This window comes from Chiloscyllium punctatum, chromosome 8, assembly GCF_047496795.1.
Source record: "Chiloscyllium punctatum isolate Juve2018m chromosome 8, sChiPun1.3, whole genome shotgun sequence".
Lineage (NCBI taxonomy): Eukaryota > Metazoa > Chordata > Chondrichthyes > Orectolobiformes > Hemiscylliidae > Chiloscyllium > Chiloscyllium punctatum.
The window spans coordinates 35,873,427-35,894,859 of record NC_092746.1 but is presented as its reverse complement, the minus strand read 5'-3'; the positions used below and the strand labels follow the sequence as shown (position 1 = coordinate 35,894,859).

The 21,433-nt window shown below is 41.0% G+C and overlaps 1 protein-coding gene across 1 annotated transcript in view; it reads right to left on the bottom strand.

Annotated features, from left to right (window-relative positions):
* Positions 1 to 21,433, bottom strand: part of crppa (CDP-L-ribitol pyrophosphorylase A) — a 247,300-nt gene that overhangs the window by 146,313 nt on the left and 79,554 nt on the right. The window contains 2 exon segments of the mRNA XM_072575375.1: positions 2,255 to 2,344; positions 17,273 to 17,370. Coding sequence (XP_072431476.1) covers positions 2,255 to 2,344; positions 17,273 to 17,370 — 188 coding nt within the window.

Sequence of the window (21,433 nt, the reverse complement as noted above, 5' to 3'; positions counted from 1 at the left end):
TAAGATAAAAGGTAGGGAGAAGGGACTTTTGGGGAGGGGCGTTGGGAATGCGATAGGTAGGAGGTGGTTAAGGTGAGGGCAATAGACCGGAGTGGGGATAGGGGCGGAGAGGTCGGGAAGATGATTGCAGGTCAAAAAGGCAGTGCTGAGTCCGAGGGTTGGGACTGAGATAAGGTGGGGGGAAAGGGGAAATGAGGAAGCTGGAGAAATCTGCATTTGTTCCTTGTGGTTGGAGGGTTCCTAGGTGGAAAATGAGGCGCCCTTCCTCCAGCCGTCGTGTTGCCATGGTCTGGCGATGGAGGAGGCTAAGGATCTGCATGTCCTTGGCGGAGTGGGAAGGGGAATTAAAGTGTTCAGCCACGGGGCGGTTGGGTTGGTTGGTACGGGTGTCCCAGAGGTGTTCTCTGAAACGTTCCGCAAGTAGGCGGCCTGTCTCCCCATATAGAGGAGGCCACATCAGGTGCAGCGGATACACTAAATGATGTGTGTGTGGTGCAGGTGAATTTGTGACAGATATGGAAGGATCCCTTGGGGCCTTGGAGGGAAGTGAGGGGGGAGGTGTGGGCACAAGTTTTGCATTTCTTGCGGTTGCAGGGGAAGGTGCCGGGAGTGGAGGTTGGGTTGGTGGACCTGACAAGGGAGTCGCGGAAGGAGTGGTCTTTCTGGAACACTGATAGGGGTGGGGAGGGAAATATATCCTTGGGGGTGGGGTCTGTTTGGAGGTGGCAGAAATGACGAAGGATGATACGACGTATCTGGAGGTTGGTGGGGTGGTAGGTGAGGACCAGTGGGGTTCTGTCCTGGTGGCGATTGGAGGGGTGAGGTTCAAGGGGGAAGGGGCGGGAAATGGAGGAGATGTGGTGGAGAGCATCATCAACCACGTCTGAGGGGAAATTGCGGTCTTTGAAGAAGGAGGCTATCTGGGTTGTTCGGTATTGGAATTGGTCCCCCTGGGAGAAGATGCGGCGGAGGCGAAGGAATTGGGAATATGGGATGGTGTTTCTACAGGGGGCAGGGTGGAAGGAGGTGTAATCTAGGTAGCTGTGGGAGTCGGTCGGTTTATAGTAACTGTCCGTGTTGAGTCGGTCGCCCAAGATAGAAATGGAGAGGTCTAGGAAGGGGAGGGAGGAGTCTGAGACGGTCCAGGTGAATTTGAGGTCGGGGTGGAAGGGGTTAGTAAAGTGGATGAACTGTTCAACCTCCTTGTGGGAGCATGAGGTAGCGCCGATACAGTCATTGATGTAGCGGAGGAAAAGGTGGGGTTGGTGCCAGTGTAGCTGCGGAAGATGTTCATGGTACACTTAGATTTTCACAAGGAGACTGGTTAGAAAGGCTAACACACGAGGATGGGAAGTAATGTTCTAGCATGGATGAATGATTGGCTAAAAGACAGAAAACAGAGATTAGGAATAAATGGGTCATTCTTGTATTGACAGGCTACAATTAGTGGGATACCACAAGCATCTATACTTGGTCTCCCAACTGTTCACAGTACAGATCAATAACCTGGAGATGGGAACCAAATGTAATGTAGCAGGAAGCTAATTTATTTGGACTCTTGCCCAATTAACACCTTGCAGATTGTTCTATACAAGTGCATCATGCTAACAGAACAGAGTGCAGGATACAGTGTTACAGTTGCTGAAAAGGTGCAGAGAGATCAACATTAACATTAAAGAGATCTATTCAAAAGTTTGATAACAGTAAGGAAGAAGCTGTTCTTGAATCAGTTTGTATGTGTATTCAAATTTTACTTCTTCTGCCTGATGGAAGAGAGTGTGAAAGAGATTATAAATGGGGTGGGAGGGGTCTTTAATTATATTGGTTTCATCCTGGTGCAGATGGAGTCAATGGATGGAGTCAATGGATGGAAGGCTGGTTTGCGTAATGGACTGGGCTGTGTTCATGACTCTCTGTAGTTTATTTCAGTCTCGGGAAGAGCAGTTGCCACACCACACTGTGATGCATCTGGATAAAATGTTTTTCATGGTACATCTATGAAAATTTATAAGTGTGTTTTTCGACATGCTGAGTTTCCTTAGCCTCCTGAGGATGTAGAGTCCCTGGTAGCATGTTCTAGATCATAACCATGTCCTCCAAAATAAATTATTTTCCTCATGTCACTGTTAGTTCTTTCTCCAACCACCTTAAATTAATGCTATCTGTAACTTGACCCTGTCACAATTATCCACCACCAGTTTGATGTGGAAGCAAAATCCAATTTAAACATTTGAAAAATATATTTCTCACTCACATTTATGCAAACAAAATTATAGTACTGGCCTGAGGAAATGGTCTGAATACAGCGACTCTCTTTATTCTCTGACCAGTTCAAAACGTCAACCTGTTGGCAAGGAAATAGAAATCATTAAACTGCGAGACACTAAAAATACCAAATGGTAGCATAATCTGTCAGCTCAGGATATTGATTAGAAGTAAAATAGTAATATTTGAAGAACAGTACACTGAATGCAGAACAAAATGTAGTTGACTGCATAAAGATTCTGCAACAATCTAGTGACAAACTTTATGAAAGTAAGCTTTCATTTTTTGAGAACATTTGGCCATATTTTTGCTGTAAAAAAGGCATATTTTGAAAAATTCATCGTAAGTGTCTGACCTTCTGTCCAAAATCTCAGCCATAAAGATTTCCAGACGTAGGAGGCTGGGAGCACTTAATTATTTAGATGAATCAGATACTCCTACACTGCCAAAGCCTTGCCAAGGAGACTTGGTAAGCCCAGGCTCGGGGATGTCTCAGCAAGGGAGCTGATGGGATTCGGGTGTCTGAATTCAAAAAAAGCATAGCAGAGATATAGGATGGAGGACAAGCTTCCAGCGAGCTGCTGGACCCATGGGGAGAGGTTTTCCGCAAATGCCCAACTCCAGCCGATGCATCCAAAGCTGCCGACCACCCACCTGACTTGGGTCCTCCATTATCTTATGTAAGATACCAACCTGGGTTACTGAAGGGCCTCAAAAGGTCCACAGGATGGCGGACTGCCTAATGGCTATCCCCACCTCTGGGGTGGGTGGAAGGTGACGCACTGTTCATCATGTGCCTCCAAGCTTTCAAACTCACTCGCAATTCACTGGATTGTAAAAACCACCCTAACCAATCTGCTCCACTTTCAGATCCTCCCATGGCCCAGCCAGTAACTATGCCTTGCTTTGGTTATGTTGCATTGGGACTGCTGACAGGGTGACATCCACGACATATTTTCACAATCTGCTCCACATCGCTTACCATCCCTGACCACCAGACTCTCCTTCAGAGGTTATGCTGAACACCACCAGCCCTAAAGGATTCTCCCGTGCTACCATTACCAGTCTAGGTCGAAGCCTTTATTGTGGTTATAATTATAGTTTACATTATTAATTCCACATCATCAAACACACAGCACAAGAGGTTTTACACAGTTTCCAGTATCTCGGAATACAATGGAAAGACTGCCTTAAGAGTCTTATCCCATTGAACAAAGAACAAAGCAGCACAGGAACAGGTCCTTCAGCCCACCAAGCCTGCTCCAACACATGATGCCTTTCTAAAGTAAAAACCTTTTGTCTCTATGCAGTCCATATCCCTGCATTCCCTGCCTATTCATGCATCTGTCAAGATTCCTCTTAAATGTTATTACTGTATCTGCTCACACTACCTCCTTTGGCAGTGCATTCCAGGCACCCACCAACATGTGTAAAAAGTCTTGCCTCTCATCTCCTTTAAAAGTTTCTCCCTTTACTTTCAACCTATGTTGAAAGGACATTCCTACACTGGGAAAAAGACTCCAACTATCCACGCGCCTCTCATAATTTTGAAAATATCTATCAGGTCACCCCTCATCCTCTTACGTTCAAGTGAAACAAACCAAGTTTATCCAATCTCTCCTCAAAGCTAATACCCTTCAAACCAGGAAACATGCTAGTAAACCATTTCTGAACACTCTCCAAAGCCTCTACATCCTTCTCGGTAGTGTGGTGACCAGAATAGTGTGCAATATTCCAAATGTGGACTAACTAAAGCTCTATATAGATGCAACATGACTCACTCATTTTTATCCTCTCTGTCCTGACCAATGAAGACAAGCATGCCATACATCATCTTATTTACTTGTGTTGCTAATTTCAGGGAAGTGTGGACCTGTACACCTCATTCCCTCTGAATGTTAATGTTTCTAAAGGTTTGGCCATTTGTTGTATACTTGCCTCCTGCATTAGATCTTCCAAAATGCATCACCTCGCATTCATCCAGATTAAATTCCATCTGCCACTTTTCTGCCCTAATCTCCAATATATCTATATACCACGGTATACCTTGGCAATCCTCCACAATAGCCTCTTCTCCCACAGTCTTAGATCCCAAGTCAAAAAAACACCCTTCCTCTGCTCCTCTGTCTTCAATGACTAAGCCAGTTCTGTATCCAGCTCACTGTGGATCCCATGTGACTTCACCTTTTGTATTAGCTCCACTTCACCTTTTGTATTGGCCTGCCCTGAAGGACTTTGTTAAGGTTGATGGAGACAACATCTACCACTGTGCTCAATAATCACCTTTGTCACTTGCTCAAAAAACTCAATGACGTGAGTGAGACATGACCTTCCCATACAAAGCCAAGCTGCCTATCACTAATAAGGAGTAACTGGTGTACATATGCTTCCTAGGCAAGGGCTATCCAGATAACAGCCATTCTATCAGAAAGTACGTACTGTATTTCTGGATCACCATTGTTCCAAACACATATTCCCAAATATACCATCTGTCATGATCAAACATAAGCAATTAACTTGATCATAAAACTGCTGAATGCCAACTTCATAAGGCAATTCACTGAGCCCCCTTTGCAATTATTTGTAATTACAATCAAATGTGCTCATCCTAAGTTAGATAAACAGAAGAGGAGACTGACAGCAACGTCTCTCCAGTGTGTCCAGAAAGACACTGACTCAACACAACCTTTGCCGCTTAGTTTAATATGGTAATTTAGGCTACCGTGTAGAAATAAGAAATTGACTTTGAGCATTTCTTTATGAAATGCAGAGAAGTTGCATTCTTTGACATACATACTCTTTTAAAAAATGTATCGACAATTTAGCATTTCTGTTCTAATTATACAGTACATTTACAACAACATAATACCAGTATAACACCACAAACCAAATGCCTGACATAATATCAATCATCAGCAAATCTACATCAACTTGTATTTGTAAAATTCCTTTGATGTAATAAAATGAAGTGGAAAGGCTAGGCTTGTATTGGCTTGAGTTCAGAAGAGCAAGAGACAACTCAATTGAAAATATAAGGTACTGAGGACTCTTAACAAGATGGACGTGAAAGGATGTTCCAAGGTCACTGTTTAAAAGTAAGGAATTGCCCATTGAAGGCAGAGATGAAGAGAATATTTTCTCAGCATTTTTTGGAATCATCTTCCTCAAGAAGTGATTGAAGAATCTTTGATATTTTATTTTAAGACTGAAGAGGATAGATTATTAAGTGAAAGATGATTGAGGACAGGTGGGAATGTGAAGGGAAGGTGAAGATTTGATTAAATGACAAGCAGACTCAAAAGGCCAAATGGCCGATTCCTGCTATGAATTCATATGTTTGTATGTGTTTAGACACTTCAAAGAACCATTCGTAGAGTCATAAAGCACAAAAAGAGACCCTTTGGTCAAACTAGTCCACACCGGCCATAATCCCAAACTAAACTAGTCCAACTTGCCCACTTGGCCTATATTCCTCCAAACATTTCTTATTCACATACTTATCCAAATATCTTTTAAATGTTCTAACTGTACTCATATCCATCCTCCAGAAGTTAATTGCACACACCAGCCACTCTCTGTAAAGAAAAATTGCCGTTCTTTTAAATCTTTTTCCTCTCAGTTTAAGAATATACCCCCTAGATTTGAAATCCCCAACCCTAGGGAAAAGACACCTGCCATTCACATTATCTATACCCCTAATGACTTTGTAAACCTCTATGAGGTCACCCCCCCCCCACCCCCCAACCTCCTACACTCCAGTGATACAAGTCTCAACCTACCCAGCCTCTCCTTATAACTCAAACCCTAATTTTCCAGCAAGTTCCTGGTAAGTATCTTCTCAACCCCTTCCAGCTTAATAAGATCCTTCCTATGGAGCATTGATTAGATTAGATTACATTACAGTGTGGAAACAGGCCCTTCGGCCCAATAAGTCCACACCGACCCACCGAAGCGCAACCCACCCATACCCCTACATTTACCCCTTACCTAACACTATGGGCAATTTAGCCTGGCCAATTCACCTTACCTGCACATCTTTGGACTGTGGGAGAAAACTGGAGCACCCAGAGGAAACCCACGCAGACACGGGGAGAACGTGCAAACTCCACACAGTCAGTCGCCTGAGGCAGGAGTTGAACCCGGGTCTCTGGTGCTGTGAAGCAACAGTGCTAACCAATGTGCCACCGTGCCGCCCGAATTGGAGGCTGAAGGGTGACTTTATAGGAGGTTTATAAAATCAGGAGGGTATGGATAGGGTAAATAGGCAAGATCTTTTCCCTGGAGTGGGCGAATCCAGAACTAGAGGAATAGGTTTAGGGTGAGAGGGGACAAATTTAAAAGGGACTGAAGGGGCAACTTTTTCATTCACAGGGTGGCGAGTGTATGGAATGGGCTGCCAGAGGAAGTGGTGATGGCTGGTACAGTTACAACATTTAAAAGGCATCTGGACGGATATAATGAATAGAGGAATATGGGCCAAGTGCTGGCAAATGGGACTGGATTAATTTAGGATATCTGATCGGCATGGATGAGTTGGACTGAAGGATCTGTTTCCGTGCTGTATCTCACTATGACTCTATGACCAGAACTGAACACAGCACTCCAGAAGAGGCCTCACCTACATCCTGTACAGCCTCAACATAAATCTCAATTCCAATACTCAAACGTCTGAGCAATGAAGGCAAGTGTGCTAAATGGTTTCTTAATCACCCCCATCTAAACGTCATGCAAACTTCAAAGAATTATATACCTGAATCCCGAGGTCTCTCTGTTCTACAACACTGCCCAAGAGCCACATATTAAGTTATTCAAACAAGTGACAAAAACATTGTCAAAAAAGAGATCTTTAAGTGCACCTTAAAACGAAGAAACCAAAGTAGAGCAGTCAGCAGTGTGGGGAATAAATTTCAGAGTATAGGATCAAGATAGCTGAAGACGCAGTCACTGGTGAGAGCAATGAAGACCACTTGGAAAAGGTGAAATCATAATCTTCATGCGTGTATAGCACATTCCTGAGTGCAAAATGCTTATTACTTACAACTGTAAATAGTAACAGCTGCTTTCTCTCACTCCAAATTCATCCATTCATTGGCCAGTGACATGAATTCCACAGGTTCACTTGAGTTCGCTGATGAAGCACTCATTTCCCCCCCTCTCATTAATGCAAATGGAAGTAAAACTAGCTGCCCCCACACATTGGTTTTTTAATTAACCTGATAGCACGCTGAGCACTGAAAGGGCTGATCTTTTCACTGAGCTTTTCAAAATGACCAGCATAGATCAATAGTTTTATCTGTTTACCGAAGAAGATACTTTGAAATGGCTCTGAGGAATGAATTAATTGCTTTTTGAGTGATGAAGTATTAGCAATCTGCTTCAAGCAGTCTGATCACTCAACACAATCTCATTGGCAGATACCACTTGCACAACAAACAGGACACTCAAATAAAGTAGCTTCTAATTTGTGTGTGTATAAATCATGTCCCAATTTGGAAACAGATTATCTAAAACACATTGATGGGTACATTTGTTTATAGTAATTAAAATGTTTGAAAAGAGCATAAATTAAATTTTATGGAAGTAATTTTCTGTTTTATATATCAAAGGTCACCCAACCAAAAATATTTGTGCTCTCAGAATAATTTAGGTTACAATTTTAATTAAATTCTGTGGATCCAAAGAAATGGTAAGTTAGTGCTCTAAGTCAGACAGTGGGTAAAGAAAAGGCAGTGAAAAGTGAAAGGGAGGCTAGTTGAGGGAAAAGAAACATACATGTTGCCTCTAATGTCTCTTAGTAGTTACAAAATCTCTCCTGCTCTTCCTCACTTGTCCCTTACAGTTGGATAATGGCTGGCCAGGTAAGGAATCAGAATGCAGGCACCACTTATGGAGTCCTAATTCAAGAAAGACAGTGGGACTGGTGAAGGGATGCAAGATAATATTATTTTTACAATCTGTTTATTAATCTACAAGATCAACTCACATTATTTCCTTAGCTATGTTAAAGTCAACAAATAACAATCAATTTTCATTGCAATACAATTGGCTGACTAAGAAGTATTTGCTGTTATATTCCATTGGATCAAATTCAGCAAAATGAGTATTATCAGCACGGAGGATTAAATACCTTTTACCAATCAATGTCAAAATCAAATACACCTCGTCAGATACAATGTGCGTTCATGAAGAGAAAAGTTGTATCCTATACCAAACAGCAAAAGGGTAATTTAATCAATGGTCACTGTAGCCATATCTGCGACCTTAATAAAATCAAAGAACTGCATAGAAAACATATGCAGAAATTGTTGGAGAAACTCAACAGGTTGGGCAGCATCTGTGAAGAAACAAAGCGAAAGTTCAAGACTGATATGACTCTTCTTCATTACAGAAGAAGAAGAATTATACTGGACTTGAAACGTTAACTCTATTTCCCTCTCTAGAACATGCCAGACTTGCTATTTTTTCCCCACTAAAGAGAGACAACGGCATTACTCTTTCGCTACTTCCAGTATTGAAACAGACAGGGTTCTCAGGACATTTGACAAGCCAGATGCAGAAACGTTATTTACCTTTTTAGGAGAGAGACTAGAGGGCATAATTACCCACAGAAAATGGGGGAGATACTAAATGAGTATCAGTATTTACTGTGGAAAAGGATATGGACGATATAGACTGTAGGGAAATAGATGGTGACATATTGCAAAATTACAGAGGAGGAAGTGCTGGATGTCTTGAAATGCATAAAAGTGGATACATCCCCAGGGCCTGATCAGGTGTACCCTAGAACTCTATGGGAAGCTAGAGAAGTGATTGCTGGGCCTCTTGCTGAGATATTTGTATCATCGATAGTCACAGGTGAGGTGCCTGAAGACTGGAGGTTGGCTAACGTGGTGCCACTGTTTAAGAAAGGTGGAAAGGACAAGCCAGGGAACTATAGACCAGTGAGCCTGACTTCGGTGGTGGACAAGTTGTTGGAGGGAATTCTGAGGGACAGGATATACATGTATTTGGAAAGGCAAGGACTGATTAGGGATAGTCAACATGGCTTTGTGCGTGGGAAATCATGTCTCACAAACTTGATTGAGTTTTTTGAAGAATTAACAAAGAAGATTGATGAGGGCAGAGCGGTAGATGAGATCGATATGGACTTCAGTAAGGCGTTCGACACGATTCCCCATGGGAGACTGATTAGCAAGGTTAGATCTCATGGAATACAGGGAGAACTAGCCATTTGGATACAGAACTGGCTCAAAGGTAAAAGACAGAGGGTAGTGGTGGAGGGTTGTTTTTCAGACTGGAGGCCTGTGACCACTAGAGTGCCACAGGATCGGTGCTGGGTCCTCTACTTTTTGTCATTTACACAAATGATTTGGATGCGAGCATAAGAGGTACAGTTCGTAAGTTTGCAGATGACACCAATATTGGAGGTGTAGTGGACAGCGAAGAGGGTTTGGACCAGATGGGCCAATGGGCTAAGAACTGGCAGATGGAGTTTAATTCAGATAAATGCGAGGTGCTGCATTTTGGAAAAGCAAATCTTAGCAGGACTTATACACTTAATGGTAAGGTCCTTGGGAGTGTTGCTGAACAAAGAGAGACCTTGGAGTGCAGGTTCATAGCTCCTTGAAAGTGAAGTTGCAGGTAGATAGGATAGTGAAGAAGGCGTTTGGTATGCTTTCCTTTATTGGTCAGAGTATGGAGTACAGGAGTTGGGAGACGATGTTGGGGCTGTACAGGACATTGGTTAGGCCACTGTTGGAATATTGCAATTCTGGTCTCCTTCCTACCAGAAAGATGTTGTGAAACTTGAAAGGGTTCAGAAAAGATTTACAAGGATGTTGCCAGAGTTGGAGGATTTGAGCTATCGGGAGAGGCTGAACAGGCTGGGGCTGTTTTCCCCTGCAGCATTGGAGGCTAAGGGGTGACCTTATAGAGGTTTACAAAATTATGAGGGGCATGGATACGGTAAATAGACAAAGTCTTTTCCCTGGGGTTGGGGAGTCCAGAACTAGAGGGCATAGGCTTAGGGTGAGAGGGGAAAGATATAAAAGAGACCCAAGGGGCAACTTTTTCATGCAGAGGGTGGTACGTGTATGGAATGAGCTGCCAGAGGATGTGGTGGAGGCTGGTACAATTGCAACATTTAAGAGGCATTTGGATGGGTATATGATTAGGAAGGATTTGGAGGGATATGGGCCGGGTGCTGGCAGGTGGTACTAGATTGGGTTGGGATATCTGGTCGGCATGGATGGGTTGGACCGAAGGGTCTGTTTCCATGCTGTATATCTCTATGACTCTAGGACTCTATAATAAGGAGTCATCCAATTAAAACAAAGATGAGAAGGAATTTCTTCTTTCTGAGGGTTGTGAATCTGAGGAGTTCTCTACCACAGAGGACAGCAGAGGCTGTATCATTAAATATATTCAAGGCTGAGATAGACACATTTGTAATCAATAAGGGAATCAAGTGTCATGGGGAAAAAGCAGGAAAGTGGAATTAAGGATTATCAGGTCAATCATGATCTTATTGAAGGGCTGAGTAGACTAACGGACCAAATGGACAACTTCTGCTCATACAGCTTTTGGTCTTCATACCTTGGCCATCTTCATAAATATAGAAAGTAAGATGAAGGTGAATTCACCTTCAGGTATCATCACAGCTATGTCCATCCTATCTCTCATCAATTTGCTCAAATATATGTTTTCCATCATCAACCATTGGGCGTCAAACACGAAAAATAATTTGGCTACTTTCTTTTACCTTTCTAGCCCAGGTGTATTGATCTCTATCTATCGTAAAGAGGTCATGGATACCTAACATGTACATAAACTGTGTGATATCATCATTAAAAAAAATGAGCAAAACGAAATGAGTTAAAATCGACATCAAAAATTAAGTTGAAACACGAACAGCTCTTAAAACATTATGTGAAAACCACCCTAATAGATTCAATGGGCCTCTCTCAACTATGCTCAGTATTTTTGCCTTCAAGTGTTTTATCCTATTAAAACTAAAAAAATGTATTAATACTCGATATAAAATGTTACCAAAGCAATCACAAACCATGTAGCTTACAGGTTGTTGAATAATGGATGCTCTGGGGTGAATTCGTCAGACACGCCTGCAGACCCAGACTAATTTGAAAACAGGTATATACATGAGTGATGCAGTCAGTCAAGCACACACCATCCTTAGAACCAATTAGGGAGCCTCCCTACGTGCCTGTAATTCATTACCTACCATCCATTTTTCTTTCTGATATTTGCGCAATCTTACTTTGATCTATGCAAAAGTGAGCAAGATTGGAGTCAGGGCTGTGAGGCACTGTGTAATTATGCAAAGAGAGTACAGAAAGGAAGCCTGGAGGAGTCAACAGTTCTGTCAAAGCTTAACTGTCAAGTCTTTAAAGAGGTGTGTACAATTTGGTTCCACTAAGATCCTTTTCTCCCCCACTCACTGACAGCGTTAACTGGAGATTTCAGGATGATTTAATGGAAGAACACAAGTGTGAATTGGACATTTATTTGAATTTAAGACTAAGATAAAGTCAGGAGTAAGCCTTCAGTTTCAACTTCTCAAAGCTATCAAATTGGTTTTGATCTTGAACAAATACTTTTCCTGGGTACACCAAGTGGTACTCAAGCGGCCTTAGTGAAAATGTCTTTTGCCACTCACAATACTTTTAAGAATAATGATTGTATTTTGTACTGTGTAAAGCATATTGCATATTACCTATAAAAAATATTATTCCTGGCATTCATTCGATGATTTCACTCATTTTTCTCACTTCCCATTCAACTTAATCTGATCTTCAAAAGGAAGAAATGATTGATTAAACCAAATGCCTTCAGTAGAGATCACATAATTGCATATGCCAGCTCTGAACTCAAATTATGAATAATGTGGGCAGTTCATTTTACTGCTCAAAGCCTGCAACACAGTGTTACAACTAATTAGGTGCAGTCATCTAAATGAATCATTATCTCAGGCCTACTGCACCAACTTTCTGACCACATGGAGCATTGTAAATTTCTGATGCTGTTGTTTAACCATTGTTAAAACTGCAGAGCCTGAAGTGCCGCTTCGTTCTTCTAATCTTGTGCTGTAACTTCGATGAAGGATCAACAGAATCCCTCTCTACAGTCAGACTTATGGTAAGAAATTGGGAAATCATCGCAGGAACTCTAATCCATGAAACTTTGCTCTCATGGGGACAGATTGGAAATGCATTTCAGGAAGGAAAACATTTGAATGATTTGGAGCTCCTTCAGAATGATAGCTGCTGCTCACAATGATCACAAATCTTTTCACAGACACATCATCCTGGTGCATGCTTCCTTTTTACATGGAGCTGTAGAAATTCCAGGATTTTGATGCACCAAGTCGTTGTGGCTTCAATCTGTCTTGATTTTTTGTTCAAGCCTGAATTTAATGAAAATAAATAAATGTTGGACAGTTAAAAACTAAGCTGCCAACACACTTTCACCCTCACATTAATGCCTGATGTAGCCCAGTGATGTTTTTAAACACATTGACTATCAGACAGAATGGGCATCAACAAAATAATCCACCACTATATGTAGATTCAATTATGTGAGCTAAATGCATTCCAAAATGCTGATCTGCAGAGAGAGTTATGCCAGAAGAGCCTGAGAGAATTAATCCTGCATCTGTTTTTATGCACAGTCTCTCAGACAAAGATGGCATGCAATTTGCAAAACAAACTGAGTTTATCCAGACATGATTTTAAATATGGGCTCCTGCGTTTTGCTACTAAATGAACATATCTGCAATCAAACTGCATCTGGATTTAAGGATGACTTACATTAAGTTGATGATACAGGATGAAAATGAGCTATTTTAACTCATGGATAGAAATTAAGTTTCAACCTATTAGGAAGTTTGGTGGCTAGATTGGATGGCCAAAAAGACGAGTAGGGATCACACTGTGCAATTATCCCACAACAATTTAAGGCAACATCGCAGCATGTCAATACTTTCAGCATGCAGTGAATGACAGCAAACCTGCTGCGCAGCTGGACTTCTCAGCGATGCAGTAATACTGAAGAGTGGCTAGCTCCACTTAAAAGTGAGCCTGCACCTTGTAAAGAGGTGTAATTTAGCTGGGAGTGTGCATTGCTGACCTTTATAGCTGGCTGCATAAATTACTTGGGTTCCTTTCGTAAAGTGGTAGCATCCCCATCTCTGAGCATGAGGCCCAGGATCAAATCCCAGCTGACAGAGGTGTATAACATACCTGAACAGAACATCGAATAGTAGAGCACAGGAACAGGCCGTATGTCCCACCATGCCTGTGCTAACAATGATGACATTCTAAACTAATCCCATCTACCTGTACATCGCCTGTCTCCATTAATTCCCTGTTGGTTCTGTCTAAATGCCTCTCAAACATTGGTGTCATATCTGCATGGTTGATTAGAAAATGTTTTGTAAATGGGCATTGTCTACAAAGTCAATCTGGCCAGTAAAATATTAAAGAATGGCACAGTATGTGAAAGACTGGGATCCAATCTTTAGGTGCACTGCACAGGATGCTTTGGTGGAAGAGCTAAGATATCCTGTACATGGTGACGGTCAATAGACCCTACAGATATCTGTTATGGACCAGGCCAGACCCCCTCAAAACATTTCAAGAAGGCAGCCCAGACCCTAACTTTTTTTGTTGTTTTAAACAGGTGTATAGTCGATGTTCCAGGAGTGACGCAGCTGGTAAAGCCACTTCGTTTTAAACAAAACAGAATTTATTTACAGAATACTGCATGAAACACGAACAAAAGAGAACCAAATTTAAAATAACTTATCTAAAAACCCAATCAACTCTATCGCAACTTAATGCTGTTCCAAATACCTGCAACATCCCCATAAACACCACCTTGGCAAAAAAGGCAAAATCAAATACAGGTCCTTCGAGGAGAGATTGGGTGATTGGTCATGCTAAATTGCCCATAGCGTTAGTTGCATTAGTCAGAGGGAAATGGGCTGAAAATGTATTGCTGGAAAAGCGCAGGTCAGGCAGCATCCAAGGAACAGGAGAATCGACGTTTCAGGCATCAGCCCTTCTTCAGGAATCTGATGCCCAAAACGTTGATTTTCCTGTTCCTTGGATGCTGCCTGACCTGCTGCACTTTTCCAGCAACACATTTTCAGCTCTGATCTCCAACATCTGTAGTCCTCACTTTCTCCTCAGAGGAAAATGGGTCTGGGTGGGTTACTCTTCAGAGGGTCACTGTGGACTTGTTGGGATGAAGGGCCTGTTTCCACACTGTAGGGACTCTAATCTAATCTAATCTAAGATGTCACAGAGAGAGACTCAGCCAAAAAAACTTTGTTGAATCCAGGAAACTTTTCCTCCAGCCGTTTTATTGACTGCATCAATAAGACTGCTTGCTAAAACCTGAGCTGGAAGAACTGTCCACTCCCCTCTCATTGTACAAGTGATTTAAAACAAAAACATAAAAAGCCTTTTGCCTGAGGCAGTGTCTGTTAGCCATAATCAAAGGGCTGATCCCAGCCAAATCATAACCTCTGCCATTTATAACCACTTTTGGAATAAAAAAGCAAAGGACAGCATAACCTTTAGGGAGCAGCATCATCACACATACGTCCTGAAGTCATTGGGAGCAGATGGTTGCGAAGAGCAGTGCCAGGATCAAAGTCCTGCTGCAAGAAGTTCATTGACATCACATGACTGGCTAAATTCAGTAAATGTATTTCAAAATGCAACATTCTGCTAACTATACCACTACACTCAGAAACTGCTCAATTCACAACACCCTCATCACTCACTTTGCATAAATTTCTTTCAATCAAGACTCATTATGACTTTCATATGCTTCATGGCGCCCTCACACACAGAGCACGACTACAAGCTTCACACTCGCACATTAGTACTAACATGAATTGTTATTTGTTCAACTACCACAATTCACATTTGACAACACTCATTGACACACCTCTCATTATCTTGCAAATCAAGGCAGAGCACAAGTGGAAGCAGCAGAAGTTTGCACCAGGGGGTAGACAAGCCTGTATGCCCGAATCCCCATGCTGGAAATGATGTTGGCATTATTAAGATACTCATTGCTCAGATTGTGCTCAAAAGTGAGGGTGAAATCATTTGAGATGACAGTGGCCTCATACTTAATCCTCCTCCTCACAATTCCATCTCCCCTTCATCCCACAAACTCTCATGCTTACAAGGTGCAGATAATGTAGGCAAGTCATCTCTTACTCTCTCCCACCCCAGACCACAACAATACCTGTTTGTCTTTCTCAATCAGAGACTCAAGAAATCTAACCTGATGGGACAGTGAAGGGACAGAAACTACTTGGTGACAATAAAAGCACATCATCATTGCAACCACCAATGCAGGTACTAACACAGCATATATATTTGGTTAGAATAAAGGTGGAGTCTGCACATAGTGAGATATTTGACATGAATGGGCTGGAGTCAAGAGTAACATAGATGGCAGTTTGCCATGCACAATGGCTCCAGGAAATCTACTCTTCTGTAGATATCTGCAGTCTTTCTCTATTCATGTAATTTCCTTTAATTTTCCCTGTCAAAGTACATAACCTCACATTTTCCCAAAATTATATTCCAACTCATTTAACCTATCCCTATCCTTACGTTGACTCCCTGAGTCATCCTCTCTCTTTGACTTCCTTGTTATTTTTCTATCATCAGCAAACTTGACAATAATACATTCGCTTTCTTCACCCATGTCATTGCAATATAATGAAAGTAATTGTGGCCCTACACTGACCCCTGAAACTGACCTCTGAGACACTCCACTCATTACGTGTTGCCATGCTTAAAGTGCCTTCTTGTCCCATCTTCTATTAGTTAGCCAATCCTTAAATCTGGCCATTTTCAGATGTGAAATAAAAAGGAGCATTTTTTCATCCAAAGGGCTGTAGAAATCTCATTCAAAAAACTCATGCAAAAACTAAGGGTATTGTACCAGTTAAAATTTTCCAAGACAAAGAATGGTAAATCCTTGTTTGGCAAATACATGAAAATATATTGAAATATTCTGAAATATGAATATATCAATAGCAGTTAAATTGTGCCCAGCAAAAGGCACACCCCGTAATCTAATCAAATGTTGAAAGAGGCTCAAGGAGTGGAATGTCCTACAGAAACACACACAAAAGAAATGAAGGGATGCAAATAACACTTGCTCTGTTTGCAATGGGATTATACATATGCTTAAGAAGAAACTGGTATACCTTCATAGATTATCTTAGAACATAGATTAGCATTTCTAAATGCCCATAGCTTGCCATGGCCAATTTTCACACTACCTCCCTGACAATGAATGGTTGACTAATATGGCAGTGCCATGCTTCCCTGTCTACTACCACCCGTGTAAGTGGCATTTTCATTCTACAAGAAAGCAACAAAAATGTTTTCCTATTGTTTCCTCTTCACCCTTAGTGACCTGGATCTCTCTCTCTCACTCAAAAGTGACAATATATCATTGTGAGTTCTTTTTCCTTGAGGCACTTATGCTGATGGTACATCTATAGCACCAAAGCAGGCACAAGTGCCAATACATAACAGGGAAATAGAACAGAGTCATGGAACAAAGCATCAGGACCACAGCCCTTGTGGCAGAGATATGGCATTTAATGCACAGCTTTTGTAAGTGACCAGTCAACACAAGCAACAAAAGCATCAAATAGGTACAGTTATTAACAATGAAACTAAATGCATAGTCTTGCATCTATTATTAATTATCAGCGTTTCTGACTGGGAACATTGTTTTTGGCTCAATGGTGCAGCAATATATGACTATGCACTTACAGATGGCCTCCTCATATAGAATATGCTGAGATTCAGTTGTTCATGGTGTGTCCGTGAAGTATTCAATAAATTATCGGGGCTTTTTGATGCTAAGTCTTACTAGTGTCCCACATTAGCAATTCAGTTTGAATACACATATCACACAGTTTACACATCTAACAAACTTGACTGACCTCCATCAACTTTTGTAAGGCCTCTTGCAGCAAACGGCCCAATTGCACTGGTTCTTCTTGTATTCCAGTGAAGATACAGACTCTCTTAGAAAGACTTTCTATGGGGAGAAAGAAAAATTAATTCAAGATTTTCATTTTCTCAGTGAAACATTCTGATGCTCCTCCACTGAAGTAATGTTTCCACTTCATTTTTTTTTTAAAAACACCCCAATGCTAAAGCGGGCACATAAGTCAAATGCCTGCTCCCAAACATATTTACTCATTTTCTTAACACTCTTCCTTTCCTGAAGGCAGTATTTCATGCTGTTGAACAGTTGTCCACATTCCTCTGGGACCTCATTCTGTAGCCATGGAAATACACGACTCCACTCCCTACAGAGAGACTTGTTTTATCTCTGTGTAAATTGGAAAATGTAACAGGGCTATCAAAGTTTGTTACACCCACAATGTTAGAATCTGGTATTATTATGACATGACTGAGTTTGGCTTTTGCCTATACTATATGTACTTACATGAGGAATTCAAGAAAGTAGCCGCAGTGTGATTTGTTGTGTTAATAACTAAGATGTGACAAAAAGCCCTTTCTAACTGGGCATCGGAATTGGTAACATTATTAGTTCAGGAACACTTCCATCATTTGCTGCATTTGTTGTTATTTACAGTACAAAACCAATAACAGATGTATAAGTAGCTGTAAACCATGAAGCCAAATGTGTTACACTCTTTCCATATGGTAAGCATTCTTTACTTTTCACTGGAATTGATAAATACAGAAAATATAGCAAAGGCAAAAAGTCAATCAACATTTGGAAAAAAAACTTCACTATTTCAGCAGGACCCTTCATGAATAACCCATTTCTTTTACTGCAAATACAGACAGACCTATTTCCAATCTTTGTTTCAAATAGCTAGAATTAACTGGCTCTTTTTAATTATTGTAATAATACAATGGCTTGAAGAGGTGTACTTTATCCTTTGTTTGTGAAGAGAGGTTGAGATGGACTGATCTGTTCCAAGCCAATAAAGTAAACATCTTGTGAGGCCTTGTTTTTTTGGCTTTTGTTTTTAAGTGGAACATTGGAAGCAGCCTAAAGGAGTGTGGTCAAGCTCCTACAGAACAAGGATTTTTGTTTAATTTTCAGTTGAGGTTTGGAAGGTGCTACACTTCTCTCCATGCTACAACAAAATGCTTGAATTCTCTCTCACTCAGAATTTTCTTTTGATGTTTTTTCCTCCTGAACTGGAAAAATGTGGCACGTGAGGCAAGCTATTTTACTGAATTTTCCTCTGCTAAGGGTGTGTTTACGTAATATTACTACATTAGAACAGTTGCTGTTTAGCAGTTAAATAATCTATAATTCTGTTAAGTTTTCCAATATGGTTAAATTATTCAATTTTTTTTCTTTTTGTTGTATTTTAACTGTCGTCTAAGAATGAACTGTTTTTTGCTTCAAGTTGGTAATTTGACCAAGCAAATTACACCACTTACGTTTGTCTTCAAAAATAAGAAAAAAGTTGGGGTACAGACTATCTTTAAATATATTTTGAGAGAGTTTGGTCTGAGCCATAACGATATTATGTTTCCTACACAAGAGGTGGTAAATATTTTCATTCCTAAAGATTTGGTCAACATGGAGCTGAAGGCTAACCTGTCCTCTGTGCCAGGGCAGCAACTCAATTCTGCAAAACACATTTGTGTCAGTAAGATCATTTCCAACAACAGCAATTAAAACCAGAAACTCATGTTGAAATGAGTAAAAAGTCTCCTCGAATTCCCGCAATTTTACCTGATCCTATCAGGACAAAAAACATTCGGAGTAGTTGTCTTTGTAGTGAAGACTGCTGCTGTACATCGGGAACACTGGGAAATCCCACACAGCCAATTCTCAGGGAATTGAAAATTCCAAATAGTAATTTGCCTGCTTCATTAATTTCTCAAAAAAAAACTTAAAGTTGAATATTTCAGAGAGCTCCAACTCTTTTAAGCACTCTGTAGTGATACAGAAAAGGTTAGCAGATTAAATAAAAAAGGTGAAGTCACCATTTTCCAAAGAACCATAGGCTGCTCTCTCATTACACAGAGACAACGTTAGAGAGAGTAATGAGTTTAATCTGAGGGTCACCACACCTCGGGCAGTATCCAATGCTGAGAAGGCAGAACTTTCATGGTAACCTCAGCTAGGACGGTAAACCTCAGAGGGTAATGTAGAGGATTAAAACCCTAATCAAACTCCAGGGTTAATACTAACAAAACTGCACCTCAACTCACCACTGTCCTCCTCAAATATACCCACCCTGAACCCTCACATCCCATACCCAATAGCAGCCCCACCAGAACCCCTGCACTAGCTACTTTAATCATGATATTCGCTGATAGTTCCAACTGCACTGCTTTTTCCAAGGAGGAAAAAAGTGTAATCTCTTTCTTTGTCTCACAAGATACAAATAATACCAATGTTTTCGAAATGTAGTCATCGTTTTCTAAAAAGAACTATTCTGGCTGCAATCACTTAATTGTTTAATGGACTTCCAAAAATGTAATTTAGCCATACAACTTCATAAAGGCGTCTGATTCCACCCAAGGTGTATTCAGACTTCCAATACAGAAACAGCAAGATTGCTATAAGTGGCCCTTATCCAGAAAAGGATAAACAAACAGCAAGAATCTAGTCATGATCACGATGCAGTTGTTCCAGACTTTGCATGTGGACATTGGAGATGGATAGCCGACACGTGAATAATCTGATGATACCTACTAGGCGAACTGGGTAATCGTTTAAAAATTAAGAACTAGAAGCCAGGAGTAGGCAATTCAGTCGCTTAAGCTTATTCCGCTATGTAATACACTCATGGCTGATCTCCTCTTCGCCTCAACTGCACTTTCCACTTTACAATGGATATTTGATCCAGAAAAGTCAAGACTCATGGAATTAAACATGTGCTGCTGCTCCCGACAGAACATTTCGAGTTGACTCCACCTATATTACAGACCTAACAATAGAATAAATGTCTTCCCTGTGCATATCAGCTCAGATGTATGTATGAGATATCCAGATAATCTATCCACTTAATTCATTGCTGATCGTGAAATTTGACAAATAACCATGACTTCTGCTTAGAAGTAACTAGTTGTGCACAGATGTTCACACTGATCATTGCTGTCAGAGCTATCACTATTGCTGTCACTATTTTGAACTTGTTGGGCAGGCTTGGCTCCAGAAGACAGCTTACCTCTGTTACTAGGTCCACAGTAAATACAGATGATTAGGACAGATGTGAAAGGTAGCTATTTTTACCATGCAAAGAGAATAGTTTGAGATCTGGTTGGGCTGATTATATATAGTAGCATCCGACTGTAAATTTCATCAGGTTCCATCACGGAGTCCTTTGTAAAACTGTTAATGACATGGCTGTGAAAGCCATTCTCCACCACCATCAATGGAAAAGAAATCCAGCAGTGTGTAAAACAGACAGTCAATTCACTAACACCCATCTCGTGCTGCTACCACCAATTTCATCTTAGATATGCTTCAATGTATTATGTGATGTCTGCAGCAAGGAACAAGATGCCATATTGAAAATGAATTCAATAGATATGTTGCCCCAATAGCCCCAGAGGAAAAGTTATTCAAGAAAACCAATCAATTACACCAAACCGGTGGTTTCACAGGACAGGCAGCCTGTCATCTTAATCTAGTATGATCTGCGTGTAACCCTAGTTGCACGTTGGGGCTAACTCTAAGTTCCTTCAAGTCAACCAGGGATGGGCACCAAATGGTTCATTGCCAGTGCTGCAAATATAACGTGTAGGAATTTTTCAAAAACATCTTGTGTTCAAAGAGTAATGGTCAAATAAACACATGCCAGATCCATGTTTGGCTGTCTCCATTTTAGATCAGAAGCTTCCAAATATCTTGAGCCATCAGTTCAAAGAAAGGAGTCCCGTTTGTACCTAAACTGTCATTCCAACTCCGCAACACACTACTGCAGTTTTAAAAAAGTTACAAAGGATTCCAGATCTTCAAAACTTTTATAATATCATTAAAGACAAAACTGCTGAATTCCAAATTTGAGGTAAGAGTGACACAGCCCTTGGCATCAAGACTGTATATGACCAAGTGTGGCATCAAGGAGCCCTAGCAAAACTGGAATCAATGGGTA